This window comes from Nerophis lumbriciformis, linkage group LG37 (genome assembly GCF_033978685.3).
Source record: "Nerophis lumbriciformis linkage group LG37, RoL_Nlum_v2.1, whole genome shotgun sequence".
NCBI classification, from domain to species: Eukaryota; Metazoa; Chordata; class Actinopteri; order Syngnathiformes; family Syngnathidae; genus Nerophis; species Nerophis lumbriciformis.
The window spans coordinates 13,341,259-13,352,500 of record NC_084584.2 but is presented as its reverse complement, the minus strand read 5'-3'; the positions used below and the strand labels follow the sequence as shown (position 1 = coordinate 13,352,500).

Sequence of the window (11,242 nt, the reverse complement as noted above, 5' to 3'; positions counted from 1 at the left end):
ATACTTGCTAATGATAGTCTATCATTAGAGAGTATATGTAAGTCTTACATATAGTTGCTAATGATAGACTTACATACACTCGCTAATGATTGACTTACATATACTTGCTCGCAAACTTACATATACTTGCTAATGATAGACTTACATACAGTAACACAAAAATTAGCAAGTATATGTAAGTCTGCGCGCAAGTCTATCATTAGCTAGTCTATGTAAGTCTGTGCAGACATACATGTACTTGCTAATGATAGACTTACATACGCTCGCTAATGATAGACTTGCGCGCAGACTTACATATACTTGCTAATGATAGACTTCAACCTATGTCAGTCCATCATTAGCAAGTATATGTAAGTCTGCGCGCAAGTCTATCATTAGCGAGCGTATGTAAGTCTATCATTAGCAAGTATATGTAAGTCTGCGCGCAAGTCTATCATTAGCGAGCGTATGTAAGTCTATCATTAGCAAGTATATGTAAGTCTGCTAATGATAGACTTACATATACATGTAAGTCTGCGGGCAAGTCTATCATTAGCAAGTATATGTAAGTCTATCATTAGCAAGTCTATGTAAGTCCGCGCAGACTTACATATACTTGCTAATGATAGACTTGCTCGCAGACTTACATGTATATGTAAGTATATAATTAGTAAGTATATGTAAGTCTATCATTAGTAAGCATATCATTAGTAAGTATAGGTAAGTCTATCATTAGCAAGTCTAATGATAGACTTGCATATACTTGCTAATGATAGACTTGCTGGCAGACTTACATGTATATGTAAGTCTATCATTAGCAAGTATATGTAAGTCTGCGAGCAAGTCTATCATTAGACTTGCTAATGATAGACTTACATATACATGTAAGTCTGCCAGCAAGTCTATCATTAGCAAGTATATGTAAGTCTATCATTAGTAAGTATATGTAAGTCTATCATTAGCAAGTCTAATGATAGACTTGCTCGCAGACTTACATATACTTGCTAATGATAGACTTACATACACTCGCTAATCGCAATCTTACAAACGCTGGAAGACTTAAATACACTCGCTAATTGCTTCTTTGGGAGTTTTGCGTCCAGAAAGGCAAGTTTTGCAATGTGACGGCACACACTCACACTAATGATCCAACCTGCCTGCACAATCTAATTAGTCTCACAGCTAAACAACATGTACATATATACACATATATATATATATATCAAATGTGACGGCACATACTCACACTAATGATCCAACTTGCCTGCACATTCTGGCCAATCTAATTAGTCTCACAGCTAAACAACATGTGCATACATACATACATTTATATACACATATATATATATATCAAATGTAAATCAGACTTGCTTTCTATTCCTGTGCTAAGGGTTGTGGGTAATGTACTAAGTCAACCACTGTACTTCCTGGTTGACATGCATTTATTGATGTAGGGTCAGACAAAGAACATATTTTCTTGCAATGCTGACCTAGAAAAGAAGCTGTGTTTACATGTTAGAGATGTTGAAGTGTGATGATACTCTCAACAGTTCACAAATGTTAAAGTGTGGAACATAAATGAATGTTGAGTATGTGCTTTTGCTGCCATCTAGTGTCTACTTATACAAATACAGTATTTGCTAGAACAGTTGACAATGAACACTTAAAACATTGGGAAGACATTCGTAAAATTACAAGCTTAATGTGTAATGTAACTTTGGATTTCAACATTAATTGGAAACAAATAGTGTTTAGTTTCAAGCTCAGTGTTAAATGACATAAGTTTCACACTTGAACTGTCTTTGTCCATCTTAAACCTTCATATGAGAACTGTTGACAGCCGTCTTTTTCTATTGGTGAATGAGAGATTATCACACTTCAACATCTCTAACATGCAAAAGCTGCCTCTGTGCTTAGGTCAAGGTTGCAAACGAAAACTATGTTCTTGTCTAACCCTGAATAAATACATACTAAATATACAAATACGGAAAGTACATGTACATTGCCCAGAAGGCTTAGCACTGTAGACAGGAGGACAACAACTGTGTGGTTTGATCAACGATTAATGTGACAGTTGGTGTTTTAAGTGTTTTTTTGTGTGAAGCAGGAAACCTGAAAAAGACCCTCACATAACTAAGTTACTACTAAACTAGGGGTGTTACGGTACACAAAAATTTTGGTTTGGTACGTACCTCGGTTTAGAGGTCACGGTTCGGTTCATTTTCAGTACAGTAAGAAAACAACAAAATATAAATTTTTTGGTTATTTATTTACCAAATTTGCAAAATCTTCCACCAAAAATATTTTTCTTAGTGGAATATTTGATGTGAAGTAATGGGAACCTTGGATAGGTCAATAATTCGTAATAACATTGATTTTGATTCAATATTATGTTTTGAGCAATGACAGTTTGAAAGAAAAAAAAACAGCTTTGTTTTATTAGTCAACATTGCAACTTTTTCTCAATTACATTTCACCTTTAAGCTTTTTTATTTCACTTTTGTTATGTTTTTGTTTATTTTAATAGTATTTTTTAGCTGTGAGCAGCAAATGGCCTCCGGGGCACACTTTTGACACCCCTGCTATAGATCATAAAAAATTAAATGTGATAAATCTATGGATAAAAAGCAGAGCCTGGCGACGCATGCACGTTTATCATAACTCTCTCTCTCTCTACCCCTCCCTCACCAATGCTGCTGCACACACAATTTGTTTTGTTTTTAACCCTGAACGTACATTGAAAATACACGCAACCCGTACCGAAACGGTTCAATACAAATACACGTACCGTTACACCCATCACGTTTTACTCACAGCAAGTGATGGAGAGAGTTGTATTTCCACACAAAAGGACACGAGTGGGTGCAAAGTTGCCCGCTAGTGTAGGGAAAGGAAAAGTCTTTTTACACGACACAAAGAGAGTTCCTGCTGCACACGGACATGTAAAGCAGATTACATACGAATATTAGAGTGTGTGTGTGTGTGTGTGTGTTTCCACCCAGACTTGAAGACCATGAGCGAGCGGCTGAAGAGCAGATACTACACCACACGCAAACTGTTCATGGCTGACATGCAGCGCATCTTCACCAACTGTCGTGAGTACAACCCCCCAGAGAGTGAGTACTACAAGTGTGCCAACCTGCTGGAGAAGTTCTTCTACACCAAGACTAAAGAAGCCGGCCTGATGGACAAGTGAAGAGTGGGAGACTAACAAGGCAGATTTCCTTTCCTTCCTTCCTTGCCATGTGCCACATAGGGCAGTTTGACTATCAAAAAGCACTTTGATCATTTTGCCAACTAAAGCATTTTCTTTCTCTTTCTCCGCAATTTGACTGCTGTCGACTTCAACGCTCTGGAGATGTTTGTGTGCTCTAATTCGTCAAGTCTTAATTTATTCTTTGACATTTGTACTGCAGTTAGACAACTTTCTACTTTGGATGAAGATTGTGCAATACTCTTGTCATTTCTTGTGTTTTGTAACCAGAAAAGAAACATTTTGTATGAGGACGCCTGCACTTTGATGCTTTTATAGACGCAATAAACATGACGTCACGCTAACGTTCAACACCACTTCTTTGCACGCCAGCAGTTAACAAGTACACAGGTGTAATTGGCATATTTCTACTCATACTATAACCTGCTCAGTGGCCTAGTGGTTAGAGTGTGCACCCTGAGATCAGTAGGTTATAGTCATACCAAAGACTATAAAAATGGGAGCCATTACCTCCCTGCTTGGCACTCAGCATCAAGGGTTGGAATTGGGGGTTAAATCACCAAAAATGATTCCCGGGCGTGGCCACCAGTGCTGCTCACTGCTTCCCTCACCTCCCAGGGAGTGATCAAGGGGGATGGGTCAAATGCAGAGGACACATTTCACCACACCTAGTGTGTGTGTGTGTGTGTGTGTGTGTGTGACAATCATTGGTACATTAACTTCAAACACAAAGCTATATATAAACTTGAGGTCAACGGTTGCAAAATGAGTTGAAAAAGTGAGCAAGTATCAAGTTCTGACTAAGGTGTCCAGCTGAAAAATTGGTTTAAAACGTTACACTGCAAAAACTGAAATCTAAGTAAGATTAAATATATTTGCTTATTTTCTGTCTGACAAGATAATTCTTCTCTCTAAGCAGATTTTATGTTAGAGTGTTTTACTTGTTTTAAGGGTTTTGGTCCTAAATGATCTCAGTAAGATATTACAGCTTGTTGCTGAGATTTGATGACCTATATTGAGTAAAACATGCTTGAAACTAGAATATCAAGTGTTGCAAAGCTGTGTCATCAACACTCACAAGTATAAAACTACTTTTTTAAAGTAATCATTACTTTCTTCAAGCATGAAAAAAAAAATCATGATGTATGCATATCATTATGTCAAGACACTAGCATTTACTTCATTTAAGAATATTTTTCATCATATTGAGCAAAAAGGTCTCTTTTTTTTCTACCAAGAAAAGTGCACTTGTTATTAGTGAGAATATACTTATTTTAAGGTATTTTTGGCTTCATTGAAGTTAGCTAATTTTACTCATTTTTGTATTTTTTGTTCTTGTTTTTTAACACTGACTTTTTGCAGTGTAGCACATAACTGAATGATTGTAAAATTAGATTAAAAAGTTAGCATGTTTCCAACACAAAGCTATATATAAACTTGAGGTCAACGGTTGCAAAATGAGTTGAAAAAGTGAGCAAGTATCAAGTTCTGACTAAGGTGTACAGCTGAAAAATTGGTTTAAAACGTTACACTGCAAAAACTGAAATCTAAGTAAGATTGAATATATTTGCTTATTTTCTGTCTGATAAGATAATTCTTCTCCCTAAGCAGATTTTATGTTAGAGTGTTTTACTTGTTTTAAGTGTTTTGGTCCTAAATGATCTCAGTAAGATATTACAGCTTGTAGCTGAGATGTGATGACCTATATTGAGTAAAACATGCTTGAAACTAGAATATCAACTGTTGCAAAGCTGTGTCATCAACACTCACAAGTATAAAACTACTTTTTTAAAGTAATCATTTCTTACTTCAAGCATGAAAAAAAAATTATGATGCCGAGCACATATCATTATGTCAAGATAATGGCACTAGCATTTACTTCACTTAAGAATATTTTTCAACATATTGAGCAAAAAGGTCCATTTTTTTTTCCTACCAAGAAAAGTGCACTTGGTATTAGTGAGAATATACTTATTTTAAGGTATTTTTGGCTTCATCGAAGTTAGCTATTGGCAGATAATTTTGCTTAGTTCAAATAAAATACTCTTTAATTTTTGTATTTTTTTGTTCTTGTTTTTGAACACTGACTTTTTGCAGTGCAGCACATAACTGCCAAATTAGGACTGCAGTGAACGGTTGTAAAGTTAGATTACAAAGTAAGTACCGCATTTTTCGGACTATAAGTGGCAGTTTTTTTTCATAGTTTGGCCGGGGGTGCGACTTATACTCAGGAGCGACTTATGTGTGAAATGATTAACACATTAGCGTAAAATATCAAATAATATTATTGATCTCATTCACGTAAGAGACTAGACGTATAAGATTTCATGGGATTTAGCGATTAGGAGTGACAGATTGTTTGGTAAACGTATAGCATGTTCTATATGTTATAGTTATTTGAATGACTCTTACCATAATATGTTACGTTAACATACCAGTTGGTTATTTATGCCTCATATAACGTACACTTATTCAGCCTGTTGTTCACTATTCTTTATTTATTTTAAATTGCCTTTCAAATGTCTATTCTTGGTGTTGGCTTTTATCAAATACATTTCCCCCAAAAATGTGACTTATATATTGTTTTTTTCCTTCTTATTAGGCATTTTGGGCCGGTGCGACTTATACTCCGGAGCGACTTATACTCCGATAAATACGGTGTGTTAAATGAAGAGTTTCTGTCTCTGATAGTTGATATAATAATGTAAGTGCATCATTAAGCCTACATGAACTCCAAAATGTTCAGGGATGAATAGTCTCTCCTAGAGATGGGTTGATGAGGCGTCATGAAGCGTTTCGACACATTGCAAAACTGTATTGATACTGTGTCGATACTGTGTCACTAAATACTGACATCTGCTGGACATTAAAAATCCCTACAGTCAACCGACTCAACTGACACTGATTTTATGACCGAGTACAGGGGTCGGCAACCCGCGGCTCTAGAACCGTATGCGGCTCTTTAGCGCCGCCCCAGTGGCTCTCTGGAGCTTTTTCAAAAATGTATGAAAAATGTAAAAAGTTGAGGGGAAAATATTTTTTGTGTTGTTTTAATATGGATTCTGTAGGACAAACATGACACAAACCTCCCTAATTGTTATAAAGCACACTGTTTATATAAAACATGCTTCACTGATTCCAGTATTTGGCGAGCGCCGTTTTGTCCTACTAATTTTGGCGGTCCTTGAACTCACCGTAGTTTGTTTACAATTACATGTATAACTTTCTCCGACTTTCTAGGACGTGTTTTATGCCACTTCTTTTTCTGTCTCATTTTGTCCACCAAACTTTTAACGTTGTGCGTGAATGCACAAAGGTGAGTTTTGGTGATGTTATTGACTTGTGTGGAGTGCTAATCAGACATATTTGGTCACTGCATGACTGCAAGCTAATCGATGCTAACATGCTATTTAAGCTAGCTATATGTACATATTGCATCATTATACCTCATTTGTAGCTATATTTGAGCTCATTTAGTTTCCTTTAAGTCCTCTTAATTCAATTTATATCTCATGACACACTATCTGTATGTAATATGGCTTTTATTTTTTTGCGGCTCCAGACAGATTTGTTTTTGTATTTTTGGTCCAATATGGCTCTTTCAACATTTTGGGTTGCCGAACCCTGACCTAGTATATACAATAATATAAACCAAGTCATTGTATTGGCCCTAGTGTGTGAATGTGAGTGTGAATGTTGTCTGTCTATCTGTGTTGGCCCTGCGACTGGCGACTTGTCCAGGGTGTACCCCGCCTTCCGCCCGATTGTAGCTGAGATAGGCTCCAGCGCCCCCCGCCACCCCAAAGGGAATAAGCGGTAGAAAATGGATGGATGGATGGATCTTTTTTAGATACAGTCAATAAATAATGTGAACATGTATCATAACATGGAAATCTAAGAGAACGTGTTGTGAATGAGGATGCTTGTGGACTGGGAAATTGTTTTTTTTTTTTTTTTTTTACACATTTTTATTTAAAAAAAACAGTTTTTCCAACGTATTCAATTTTAGACGCTTTCTCTTAGTTATTATTTCTCCGGCTGTAGAAAAGACCCGCTCACAGGGCACAGAGGAGGCGTCAGTGCGACACAGTTCGCGAATCGGTCACGTGACCAAAACAGCTCATGATCGGTCACGTGACTTTCTAAAAGCGGTACGCGCACAGACACAGGGTTTTGCTCTATGAGTTCGACGCATGCGCCGATGCATCGGTGTAGCCGGACCCATCACTAGTCTCTCCTATTGCTATTGTACCATTCTTTCAGCTATAGTTACATTAATCATTAGTAATGCAGCAGCCTAGTTTTGAATGGCAGGATCCCTGCTATCACATGTTGATAACAATATAACATTTACATAATAAAAATCAACTACAGGCTTCCCAAATGCTGTAATAAATGAAGCATGATGAGTTGACTTGAAACTGTTTAATGTTGCACTTTTTATATGTAGAAGAAAAGTTTTGTGATTTGTGTCATAATCTGAGTTTTATCAAATACATTTCCCCAAAAATGCGACTTATACTCCAGTGCGACTTATATGTTTTTTTCCTTCTTTATTATGCATTTTCGGCCGGTGCGACGTATAGTCTGAAAAATACGGTACCAAATTATTACTCTGAGGTAAACGGTTGCAAAATGAGTCCACACAGTTAGCATAGGTCAAGTACTAAGTTGTATGACTGCAGTGAACGGTCGTGAAGTTAGGTGAGACTGAGGTGTACAACTGCAAAATTACATTTAATTAAAAAATTAAAGTAAAAGTTAAAGTACCAATGATTGTCACACACACACTAGGTGTGGTGAAATTTGTCCTCTGCATTTGACCCATCCCCTTGTTCACCCTCTGGGAGGTGAGGGGAGCAGTGAGCAGCAGCGGTGGCTGCGCCCGGCAATCATTTTTGGTGATTTAACCCCCAATTCCAACCCTTGATGCTGAGTGCCAAGCAGGGAGTCTTACAGTCTTTGGTATGACTCGGCCGGGGTTTGAACTCACGACCTACCGATGTCAGGGCGGACACTCTGACCACTAGGCCACTGAGCAGGTATTAGCACGGTAAGTTACACAACTGAGGTGTAAAAGTTAGCATTTTCTAATGTTTATTGGGCAAATTGAGGGCGCATACAATTGATTGGATGAGGGGAAAAAAGTGGTCGTTATGGTTACAAGGAAAAAGACGGCGAGTAAAAAAAAAAAGGTCAAAAAGGTTACCGTCATCAGCGACATCCAACAAAGGACTCGTTGTACTTGTCCAACTTGACTGAAGTCCTGGACCTCCTGCCGGGCGGCGGCTTGAAAATAGGCGAGGTGAGGAACTGCGTGTCGGTGAACTTGTCTCCACGACGCAGTTTCCTGTCAGGAAGAAGGCCGTCTTTCAGCAGCGGTGAAAAAAGAGGTAGAGAGCGGCGGGCGGGAAGAACGTACGCGTGTAAGGAGGGCTCCTTGTAGTCCACCACCATGGTGCAACGCCGCTTGCGGGCGGGGACGGACGTGGAGCAGCGCGCTCGGCCGTAGGCTGCGGGGGACATATTGGTCACATCACACAGACTCAAGCCCCGCCCTGCTGTCCTCACACCTGGAGAGGAGGTGCAGAAGAAGAAAGGTGCGGGGAAGGAAGAAGTGGCGTGCAGACAGCGTGAAGACGTGACCACAGGCAGCGAGCGCTAAGCTAACAGAAATATTTTACGTTTCTTGCACGTCTTTGCTCGCTGGCTGGTCTGCTTGGGCGGCGTGACGTGGTCAACCCCGGCCTCTCCAAACATGGCCAGGACACTGTGGATCCTCTTCATCTCCACCTCCACCTGAGGACTCACCTCATACACTTCCTGTTGGACAGCCTCTGAAAGGAAACAACTCATTCAATACTGAAAATATACTTTTACCATCGTGACTTTTTGTAGCTCTTTTTACAGCCCGACGCTGGTCGTAGGCCGACGCTGGTCGTAGGCCACCACTGGTCATGGGTCAACACTGGTCATGGGTCAACACTGGTCATAGGCCAACACTGGTCAAAGGCCAACACTGGTCATAGGTCAACACTGGTCAAAGGTCAACACTGGTCATGGGTCAACACTGGTCATAGGCCAACACTGGTCAAAGGTCAACACTGGTCAAAGGTCAACACTGGTCATAGGCCAACACTGGTCATAGGCCAACACTGGTCAAAGGCCAACACTGGTCAAAGGTCAACACTGGTCATAGGCCAACACTGGTCATAGGCCAACACTGGTCAAAGGCCAACACTGGTCAAAGGTCAACACTGGTCATAGGCCAACACTGGTCATAGGCCAACACTGGTCAAAGGCCAACACTGGTCAAAGGTCAACACTGGTCATAGGCCAACACTGGTCATAGGCCAACACTGGTCATAGGCCAACACTGGTCAAAGGCCAACACTGGTCAAAGGTCAACACTGGTCATGGGTCAACACTGGTCATAGGCCAACACTGGTCAAAGGCCAACACTGTTCAAAGGTCAACACTGGTCATAGGCCAACACTGGTCATAGGCCAACACTGGTCAAAGGTCAACACTGGTCATAGGCCAACACTGGTCATAGGCCAACACTGGTCATAGGCCAACACTGGTCATAGGCCAACACTGGTCAAAGGTCAACACTGGTCATAGGCCAACACTGGTCATAGGCCAACACTGGTCATAGGCCAACACTGGTCATAGGCCAACACTGGTCATAGGCCAACACTGGTCATGGGTCAACACTGGTCATGGGTCAACACTGGTCATAGGCCAACACTGGTCAAAGGTCAACACTAAGGCTGAAACGACGCGTCAACGTAGTCGACGTCATCGGTTACGTAAATACGTCGACGTCATTTTTGTGCGTCGACGCGTCGCATATTTATGTCACACCACTGTCATGGCGGAGCGCAGAGCAAACGATGCACGCCAAAAGTCGTCAAAAGTGTGGGAGTATTTTAATAAACGGCCTAATAATGTTGTTTTATGCACACTGTGTCGAGCGGAAATGGCGTATCACAGTAGCACAACGGCTATGAACGAGCATCTAAAAAGAAAACATCCGACAGCGTTCTTGCCATCACCATCAACGAGTCAATCATCCGCGTGAGTATACGTTGTCATCATTACACAAAAACATGAATGTGTCATTTGTATCTGCGTTGTAAATTCATAAACTAAAGCACCGTTTTGCTCTGAGAGGCGCGTTTGGCGTGCCTGTTCAGTGTTTACAAAGACGTTTGTAGTTGTGCAAATACCTTTTACAACATTAACAGTTACATATACTATCTTTAACGCTGACGTTAATAAGTTGTGCAAATACCTTTTACAACATTAACAGTTACATATACTATCTTTAACGCTAACGTTAATAAGTTGTGCAAATACCTTTTACAACATTAATAGTTACATATACTATCTTTAACGCTAACGTTAATAAGTTGTGCAAATACCTTTTACAACATTAACAGTTACATATACTATCTTTAACGCTAATGTTAATAAGTTGTGCAAATACCTTTTACAACATTAATAGTTACATATACTATCTTTAACGCTAACGTTAATAAGTTGTGCAAATACCTTTTACAACATTAACAGTTACATATACCGTACTATCTTTAACGCTAATGTTAATAAGTTGTGCAAATACCTTTTACAACATTAAGTTACATATACTATCTTTAACGCTAACGTTAATAAGTTGTGCAAATACCTTTTACAACATTAACAGTTACATATACTATGTACAAACGAACAATTAACTTCACTTTAATCATACTATCATTGTTGTGTTATTAAACCAATTTAACAAGATAATGTGTGTAGTTTAATTAACCTTTTGTATTAAAGTAAGCTGTATTTGGGTATATTTAAAATGAAAATTAATTGTTGTCTCTTATGTTGCAGCAAACGACAAAGCAGTGTCCAGGATTTTTTTCCAAAGAGGCATGGGACTGAATGCACACCCCAAGTGGCCGCTGACCTGACTGATGGTGTCCTGGAAATGATGGTCATAGACATGAGACCATTAAATATGGTAGAAGGGGAAGGGTTTCAAAAAATGATCAAACG

General features: G+C 39.3%; 2 protein-coding genes across 4 annotated transcripts in view; one reads left to right on the top strand and one right to left on the bottom strand.

The window, feature by feature from the left end:
* Positions 1-3,537, top strand: part of kat2b (K(lysine) acetyltransferase 2B) — a 26,945-nt gene extending 23,408 nt beyond the window's left edge. For both annotated transcript variants that reach the window (XM_061931543.1, XM_061931542.1), the window contains exon 18: positions 2,982-3,537. In XM_061931543.1, the coding sequence (XP_061787527.1) occupies positions 2,982-3,175 (194 nt within the window). In that variant the 3' untranslated portion in view covers positions 3,176-3,537. The remainder of the gene's footprint in view (positions 1-2,981) is intronic.
* The window catches only part of sgo1 (shugoshin 1), a 38,586-nt gene that overhangs the window by 1,103 nt on the left and 26,241 nt on the right, over positions 1-11,242 (bottom strand). Inside the window, exons 6-8 of one of the 2 annotated variants that reach the window (XM_061931545.1) lie at positions 8,878-9,030; positions 8,616-8,706; positions 8,403-8,543 (exon numbers count right to left, since the gene is read on the bottom strand). In XM_061931545.1, the coding sequence (XP_061787529.1) occupies positions 8,408-8,543; positions 8,616-8,706; positions 8,878-9,030 (380 nt within the window). In that variant the 3' untranslated portion in view covers positions 8,403-8,407. Of the gene's footprint in view, positions 1-8,402; positions 8,544-8,615; positions 8,767-8,877; positions 9,031-11,242 lie in introns of both variants that reach the window. The other variant, XM_061931544.1, reaches the window with a different exon arrangement.